The 9319-nt window shown below is 43.6% G+C and overlaps 1 protein-coding gene across 1 annotated transcript; it reads left to right on the plus strand.

Moving 5' to 3' along the window:
• Positions 1-55: 55 nt before the first annotated feature.
• Positions 56-4117, plus strand: rab15 (RAB15, member RAS oncogene family). Its single transcript, XM_068753938.1, has 7 exons — positions 56-179; positions 2417-2477; positions 2592-2652; positions 2888-2965; positions 3398-3487; positions 3772-3837; positions 3956-4117. Exons 1-7 carry the CDS (start codon positions 56-58, stop codon positions 4115-4117), a joined length of 642 nt encoding a protein of 213 aa, XP_068610039.1.
• Positions 4118-9319: the final 5202 nt, after the last annotated feature.

The following is a 9319-nucleotide window of genomic DNA, read 5'->3' on the forward strand; positions in this document are numbered from 1 at the left end:
CTAACAGACATGGGGAGAGTTAATCTAATGTAATCCACTAAACCCAGCGAGCACGATGGCGAAGCAGTACGACGTGCTCTTCCGACTCCTGATGCTCGGAGATTCTGGGGTCGGGAAAACATGTTTGCTGTGCAGATTCACGGACAATGAATTCCACCCGTCTCACATCTCCACCATCGGTAAGACACTTCTTTGTAATCTCACTCCCATCACGCGCGTTTATTCGGGATTCCTTTGCGTGACGCTCCGTTGATTTGCCCTCTTGGAATGAATGAAAGAAGGCGTTTAGATTTTAATGTGATTTAATGCATCGGTTGGGGAAGCAGCGCGGGCAATGAAATCAGAGACATATGTGGGAATAAACTATAAACTAAGAACAGTTTTCGTTGACGATTTAAAATAGGAGTCAACACAAGAATCCCATCAAACCATGTGACGCATCCATCCCCGACCACACTTCAATTATTTATATGTAATTAATCAACCAATAGAAGAGGAATTTGATGGACAGAATTAATCAGCGGCTGCTTTGTTCAAAGGTTCACTTCCTTTTATTCCAGATGAACTGCTTGACAGATTCTCATCAAACTTGGAGGAAGAGTGCAGAATGGCCTGAAGAAGGGAACCGCTGGATTTTGCAATGGATCTAAATAGAGATGTTGCAAAAAACAGCACACAGGTCCTGTCAGAATTTATATTGATGTTTAATTTGACCTATAGGAGCCTTAATAGATCATTGGTTTTATGTAATCGCTGAGGAGCAAGGTAGAAATCTTAAATGTTCAAAGTGCTGGAGCTGAGGCAGCCTTTGATGTCATCGCTGACGCGAGGCGTGCAGCGCGTCTTGCCTCAACAGCCCCGTTGCCGTGCCTCGCTCTCTGAGGAGAGGGGAAATAAGGAGGTACAGGAAGCTGCGTGTTTCTTGTTCCACGCTGCGGCGGCGTCTCTTATCTCTGGGCTGTCATCCCTTTGTGGATGTCGGTGCGTCGGCTCTGCGAAACACGCGTTTCATCTCACCGAGCGCCTGTCCTTTGAGGCAGCCGCTACTTTCTGACACTGTTTGCAGTATTAGGAAATAATATGAAGAGAGGGGGGGGGGGGGGAAATACAGATATCCATGTGTGGCTTTGACGTGAAATTCCCTCCAGGAGCTGAGCATCAGTGGATCCCCGTTGCTGTGTGCTCCTTCGGTTTTGGCTCTTAATTTTTGGGAGCTCTTAGAAGATTGAGCAAAAAAAGATCTAAAGAAACGGATCAGTGTCTTGAAATATTATTTTTCTTAAACGAGAATAAACCTCCCAAAAGTTCTCATACTATATATATACTATATATACTATATATGCAGATCTAGGACTTGACTCCTACGTGATTGATCGTCTTATTCTAGAACCAATTAATTTATTTGTTCCTGCAACTGCTTTGTGAGGTTTTGCCCCCCCCCCCCCCCCCCCGGCTGCAGGGATTTGATCCATGTCAGCTACAAGAACAATATATGTTTTTGGTAGCAGCCAATTGGTGACCTTTGAAAACACGTAAAGATGATGATTTAGTAAAGTATTCACACACTGATGATTTTAATCTTCCTCATCGGGCTTGTCTCGGAGGGCCCGGCTGTCACGGCGCCTGAGGGGTACAAGCCTGGCCCATGTTACGGTTGTCCTGGCGACCCACGCGGCGCTGTGGTCACGACCCGGTCGTCGACACTCCACACATCAGAGAGTCCATTAGACTAAAGGCCTGAGCGTGGGTCACACAAACCACAGACAGCGATCAGCGCATGAATAGTTAAACGCAGACGTCAGTGATGTCATAGCTCGGCCTTCTTTCCAGGAAACTAAGTTGCGGTTGTTAGTTGAGATTCTATGGCTTTGCTGTTTTATGGACCCTTTTGTTTGTCAATTTTTCACAAAAAATCATCTTTTTCCTGCATATTAGCAACATTAGCAACATTAGCAACTTTAAGATTCAAATGGTTAATCTCACAATGAAATAACTGGAGTGTCTAGTTTCTCTATAGGATTACTGATAAATAGTGTTTTGGTACTCCCCAATTCTACTTCATTCCTACATTACCCACAATGCAGCTGCACGGCGAATAGTTGGATTGGAGTCTGTGGCTCTGAGGGCGTTCGGTACCGTTAGAATCAGTGGGGACTGAACAGACTGTTTGCTGAAGGCCTGTTTTTGATGTTTGGGGTCCCCGAACCCCTGGATTCACCATTTCCTCTGAAAAGTTGCTTAGAATTTAAAGTTTAAATTTAAAGGACGATTTTGTGCATTCATTCATTCAGAATAAACTTTTAGAAAGGCTTTTAAATTTCTATACAGTTTAAATATATATATATATATATCTCCTGATCGGATCGCCATTGATCCCCCCCCCCCCCCACCCACAATGTCTCTCCTCTCTCTTCAGGAGTCGACTTCAAAATGAAGACGCTGCTGATAGACGGCGTCAAGGTCCGGATACAGATCTGGTAAAATGGAAGCAAGTCCAGATATTTCAATCTGGATTAAAAGTCCAACACGACGTCACCATCCTGCATGTTTGTGTGTGTTTGTGTTGATGCGTGCTGGTTGTGTTTCCATAGGGACACTGCGGGCCAGGAGCGATACCAGACCATCACTAAGCAGTACTACAGGCGAGCACAGGTACCCCAGACCCTCCTCCGCCCCCCTGCTGCTGATCCTCCTCACCTCATTACCGCAGCAGAGACTAGAATTAGAATCCTTTTCGGCCATTAAATGGCTTTAGAAAGGGAACTCTAATGGAATAAAAAAGACAAAAAAAAAAACCCGACCGGTTCCAGCGACACGTCACTCAACTGTTGGGAACCGGTGGCCATCGTGGAAACGTGACCCTGAACGCGTCATCCTCTCTCTGCAGGGGATCTTCCTGGTGTATGACATCACCAGCGAGCGATCCTTCCAGCACATCATGAAGTGGGCGAGCGACGTGGACGAGGTGAGTCACGGGGGGGGGGGCGGATTTAATGCCTTTGCATTTCCACATGGTCGAGATGGAAAAACGGACAAATGCAACTTCCTGTTGGTTGAAGGAGAACAGATGTCCGGCTTCGTGAGATAGAAACCAAACGCTGGAGTACCTGCCATTTTTAAATAAATAGTCAGACAAATATCGCCAGAAACAAATATTGTCATGATTTTATTGCCTTCATCCAGTCATTACGGAACTCATTTCCTCCACGGCTCCATCCAAATATAAACTTTATCGATCTTGTCACGCTTCACGCCGACTTCTAATCTATTTCTCATTTCCTGAACACGTCGTTCTGCTCTCGCCCTGGTATTTTAAATCTCTCTCTCTCTCTCTTTCTCCCTCTCTCTTCCTGTCTGTATTTCTAAACATCCTGTCATGTGACCAACCCCCTTGCAGTACGCGCCCGAGAAGGTCCAGAAGATCCTCGTGGGGAACAAGTCGGATGAGGTAGACAAGCGGCAGGTGGCCAAGGAGCAAGGCGTCAAGGTAGGCCAACCGCTCCATCCTCTTTCTTTTTTACCCTGCATTTGTCTCCAAGTTTAAGAGAAACGGGCGTTTAGAGGGGACGACACAAAGTAGAGTTTCCTCTCGTTGCCTCGTATCGCCTCGCATTTTCTCTTAAAAGCTTCACTGAGCACGCAACTGCACCCGACGGCCAATCACAACTGCACCCGCGTGAAAGAAAAGAGCTTCTCTGTCAGCTCTGTTCTCCCGAACAAAGGAGAATACCTGCAGGTAATTAAAATGCATTCCTATTATCTGTCCTGCAGCTGGCCGAGGCTTACGGGATGGATTTCTTCGAGACAAGTGCCTTCACCAACCACAATATAACAGAGGTGATCCGGGGTCGGCCGCTGACACGTCACGTCTGCACGGAACAACGAAATGCATGTGTGATTATTCTAACGGGAGGAAATAGCTTGAGTCTTCTTCCTCCCGTCTTGTCTCTCTAAGGCTTTCAGGCGATTGGCTGAGCAGGTTCTGGCGGCCAACAAAAAGGACCTGGATCTTCTCCGGATGTCCCTCAATGATGAGATTAATCTTGCCGCCCTGGAGGAAGAGGAAGGACTGAGTGGCGGCGCGGCCGGCGACGAAGGCAAAAGCTGTTGGTGTTGAAGAAATCAAAGTTAAAGGACGTCTAAGTTAAACGTGTGTCACCGCCAGACACTTTGCACGCTCCGGGCGAGATGTCGCTCCTTTTGCCACGTTGAAATGTGGAGGAGCATCAAGCTGTGTGTGCTTCTGTGTGTGAAGGAATTTGAGAGGGGGGACAGAGTCGGAATGTCGATGTTTGAGCCGGTGGGGAGGAATGTTTTATCGTGTAAAACACTAAGTCCCGCTTACCTTATTGTCTTTGTTATTGTTTGAAGATTTTTTATCGTCACTTCTGATCTCATTTCTACACAAGACTAAGGACTTGGAATTGTCCACTGCTGACTTGAAAATTGAATGATTGTTTTCCAATCCTATCTGCCCGTTTTGATCAATCATCCATTGTGATTAATACTTTGAGTGTTCTCCTTCCCTCTGGCCTTCCTGCTGCTGAATGCAGCAGGTGCATGGTAAGGATTTCACCACGAGGGGGCGATAATTCATTACTAACAGTTGAGTTCTGACAGCTGATTCTATTTTCCTCCTCTATTTGTTTGCAGTGGCCACATTTAATTTATGAATGCACATTTTAATTAGAGGCTCACACGAAAGATTTGGCCACGCTGGATGTTTTTTTGCTGTGTGTGAATACATTAATGCATTATTTATTATTTGCAGCAATGCAAACTAGTAAAAAGTGAGTGAAGGGGAAACTTTGGGAGCAAGCTATTGCAGCAGGCCTCATTTTATTTAGAGCGTAGATGACCCGATGGCTTCCATTACATTGTGCATACCAAGTTTTTCCATGACATCGCATGTGGGCAGGAGGATCATGGGGAGAATCATGTGCAATTAATTTAATGTGCTAGACTGGAGGGCTGGATTAAGTCCAGAGTGATATTCTGATGGTCAAAAATAGTCCCTCTTAGAACACAAGAGGGAGAATGACTTCTGGACAGAAACGCCAGTATAGGAAATGTGTCGGTGTTGTTTTTACAGAATGATTGTTTTCCTTTTTATGACTACTTCTACTTGTATTTGTGGAACTTATATGACATGTAAAATAAAACATGTTAGTTTTTGGGGAAAAGATGTCAGATGTTTATGAGTAAATACTTGCAGATATTTGACTCCATTGATGTATAAGAACTTTACACAAAACGCCGCCATGCAGGAAAACGGGAATCTTCAGATACTTTTATATTTACCAGATCTCGCATAAATGTGTAAAAGAAGGTTATTGATTTACCTAAATAAACAGAACCATTGTTACACATTATTATTTAGATCATTGACATTAATAAAATAACTCAAAGCCTATATTTTATCCTTAAACGACTTCAAAGTCTGACAGCTTCCGTGCACAAATTAAAATCTCATCATGCGAAATTGTCATTAAGAGAATTCCAGGATGAAAAGCTTTTTATTCATCGCCTCATTTCAATGCTGCGAGTTGATCAGAGCTCCTCGGCTGGAATTAACATCCCGATGAATATGCACGAATCAGCTCAGTCTGAGTGACGTCACCGACACGTACAGAACGACAAGCCACCTCGACACGCAAGCGCCCACGCGTGCCCTTGTTCACACGCATACACTGTATGCATGCACAACTCGGGAGGAGGGGGTGAGAGATAACGTCATCATCGTCATTTTCCTGCAAGGTGAGTCCCCCCCCCCCCCTCCCCCCCGCTGTGCCTCACCTGGCCGGAAATGAATGTTTGGGAGCGCAAACAAGGTGTCTGATGATGAGGCTATGGAAGCCGGAGAGGGACAGTTCATCCAGTGTTGAAAAGAAAATAAAGTTTCTGATTGGCTGTGGGAGGCTGCAGGTTCTGGTTGTAGAGGAGTGACGCGGCTTTAATATAATTAGCATAAGTTTCAAGTAGCAAAGCCAATCACTGTCCCTGGCGGAGAATAATTAAGTGCAAATTTAAGGAATTAGGCATTACTACTTAGTACTCTAACATCCTATCTAATAAATATATTCATCATCATCATCATTTACTTGATTGTAATATTCTATTTTACATTTCAGATGGAAATCATGGACTTTTTTTTTACTCGGCTACATTAATTTGGCAGCTTTAGTTAATATTTATTTATAAGGGATGTTTCATTTTAACATACAGAACATATGTAGGGATTATTAAAGGATTCGGTTTTGCCATCAAAGTTGAAATGAAAAGTTGAAATGAGTCGGTAACAGGTTTGATCTGCGCCTGTTCCTGAATCTGCACCAAAATGAACCCTTATCCCAATTTTTCATTAGTTCTGACAATAATAAATATATTAACCAATAATCGCAGCCATATAAACAATAATAGCATGTTAAATTTTTAACTAAATGTGTAATCTATGAACAACAAAAACAACAACATGTAAACGAATCCCTTCAATCAGAGCGTTTCATCGCCACTCTGATGACGACTCCACTCCGAGGCCTTTTTCCACACGCCCACTCCTAATCCCAAAATACCGGCATCTTTAAAACGGCTGCAGCCCCCTGTCAAATCCAGACACCCCCCCCCACACACACACACAGTTGCCTCCACTCCAAATGAAGCTTGCAGCTCCATCATCACAGCGAGCCGTAAAATCAGAGGCGAAAATAAACTCTAAATCACACGTTCCGATGGCGCGGCGGCAGCAGTGTAGGTGGAAGGTTTCGTGTGCAGCCAACGATGAATCATCTTGTCCTCCATCTTCCGTAACACCTGTGGTCGCACCGCGCTTTTAAAAGCTGCCTCTTTCTTGAGAACCCTCTCCATCGATCCTCTTTAACGATATCTAAAAACTATAAAAACTGCAGTCTGCAGCGAGGAGAGGAGACTAGACTCTAGTGTCCTTCTGCACGCCGAGCAGCTCTTTGAGGAGACAGCATGCGATGAAGATGACGGGAAATTGATGATGAAGGTGAGAATTAAAACCGTGACGTCATCTTTCAACACAAATGGCAACTTTTAGCATCAGCTGGAGCTAAAGCTGCTGCAGTCAACTACACTGAATTTTACTAACCTGTGTCTTTTCTGCAAGTAGCTGATTGGCCAACCTGGTGCCGCACCACTTCCTGGTTCACGTCAGGCCTGGTTTGTGGTCCAATCATCCTTCTTTCTACAGTAAGCCATCTACATCTCAGTTTGCCCGTCTTGCTTCAGTGTTATGAAATTTTCTTCTAGCTCTCCCAAATATTTTTAAATAACTGATCATTTCCTTGCAAGGATTCCATCCCATAATTAAGAGATCTAGTGCAGCTTCTGAACGGACCGGAGCCGAGACGGTTTATGTTTGCATGACTCATCCCATGTTGAACTATTTTTAAACGCTACCCAGGAAGACACGTTGCCTGTGTCGGATGCGTGGAGGAACGCGTTTTTTGTCGGCAAATCGCTGCATCAGCAACGTGCCTCACGGATCGAGCTTCGAACCTGCCTCCTCCCGTTCGATCCTGTTAGGGACGCTGAGCATGTGAGCGTCATCACGTTTGATTTATCACACTTCTTTATCTTTATCACACCTGCCTTTTTGCACGTGACCTGAAAACAGAATGAGGTTCTGCGTTTGTCTCTTGACTTTTCCTCACTTGATTCAGCGTATGGCCGAAGCCTCACCCCTAAAATATACAAATGGTAAATAATTGATGGACAGCCCTTCCTTTTTTAAGCAACTGGCATTCAGCGACGTGGGAAACACTTTTAAAGTCATGTTCAAGTAAGGCTGACTGCTGACGGCAACGAAGCGGTTCTTTAGTAGAACTCTAACAGCTTCAAACTGAGCCTGTCTAGCCACAAACTCCAGGCTACGTGCCACTATATATATGTGTGACCAGAAGACCAATATTGGTCATGATAATGAGTCTCAGTATTTTTTGGGGATTCCAAGGAGCATTTTTTTCAACATCTCCTTTAATTTAATAGAAAATAATTGCACGCGTATTTAGCTGCTACTGTGAGTTTGTGCAATTTGATGCAGATCCAAATAAAAAATCCTGATCCGCCACAGTTAAATGGTCGGTTACTACTAATTCAGTAAACTGAAATTATAAATGAAAGCACAATGAGACTGTTAAAGGTTAATGGTGGGGTCAGCATATAAAGGGATGCCCTGCAGTTTTACACATCGAGTGTTTTTAAGTCGTGAATGGAATAAGTTGTTGTAAAGTAACTCAAACCGGTTAAATAACTCTGCTTACTCGCACAAAAGCGGCAACAAAACACTAATTGTGCGCACACTCCAATTAAGTCACTTTGGTTTCCACTTTTGAAAAAGCAGGCACATCAACGTCTGTGTGCTTTAGAGTGCTCGGCCTGCATAATGTCCCTCGGGAGCAGACAAAGGAGCCAGTGTATGTGAATACGACTTGTCGCCATTCTTCACGTCAATCTCTATTAGAGCAGGAAGCCTTGATTGAGTGGGACTTTCTGAATGGGCTCCATTCTTCCCATTCCTCTGCCTCCAGGGACAGCACAGCCAGAAATTCCTCCACTCTCACTCTGTGATGCTGTAACATCGCATTTTCACAGCGTAAAAGAGACTGCTGAAGAGGAATGTATAAGACAGGAAGCATGGGTTATCTAACCCTGGCCCTTCAAAATAAAAGGACAAATCTTTTTTAGATTTTGTCTAGTATGATTTTCATGCTACAAACTAAATCTATAAATAGTTTGAAAATGTCATATTTGAAAACTGATTTGTAAATTCTCATAAAAAATAAGTAATAAGTGCTAATGCTGCTACTATACTACTACTACTACTACTACTACTACTACTACTACTAAGGGCAAACTCACACTTACAAAACATTAAAGTAAGTCAGTGAAAGCTCCAGGAACATATCGAAATATAATTAGGATGTAGTGTGCAATCATATCATACGATGCACAATTTGAATTTCCATACTAAAGGTACTCTAAATGTTTTGACATAAAGGGATTCCATTATCAGTATTGTACTGGATCCGAACTTAGCGTCAGCAGATCCCTATTACTACAAATTAAACTGATTGAAGATAGAGGGTACTTTTTATCCTGTAAAAACCAGTGTCGCAATTTTGTCCAACCCTCGGAACAGATGCCTCACAATGTATTGATTTCACTGTCAATTATTGTTGTGATGTCTCTTTCCTATGATTTAATCCATACTGAGTTTTATTCCCTGCATGGTCTTCACAATAAAACGAAATCCTGGGAGAGCAGTTCTTCACCAGAGAACAATACGAATCGCCCA

Source organism: Brachionichthys hirsutus, chromosome 20 (genome assembly GCF_040956055.1).
Source record: "Brachionichthys hirsutus isolate HB-005 chromosome 20, CSIRO-AGI_Bhir_v1, whole genome shotgun sequence".
NCBI classification, from domain to species: domain Eukaryota; kingdom Metazoa; phylum Chordata; class Actinopteri; order Lophiiformes; family Brachionichthyidae; genus Brachionichthys; species Brachionichthys hirsutus.

Excerpts from the sequence above, each read along its gene's own strand:
- rab15 (XM_068753938.1), top strand. The coding sequence starts at position 56 with ATGGCGAAGCAGTACGACGTGCTCTTCCGACTCCTGATGCTCGGAGAT. Across the intron at positions 2,653-2,887 it reads AGTACTACAGGCGAGCACAG|GGGATCTTCCTGGTGTATGA; the intron begins GTACCCCAGACC and ends CTCTCTCTGCAG. Across the intron at positions 2,966-3,397 it reads GGGCGAGCGACGTGGACGAG|TACGCGCCCGAGAAGGTCCA; the intron begins GTGAGTCACGGG and ends ACCCCCTTGCAG.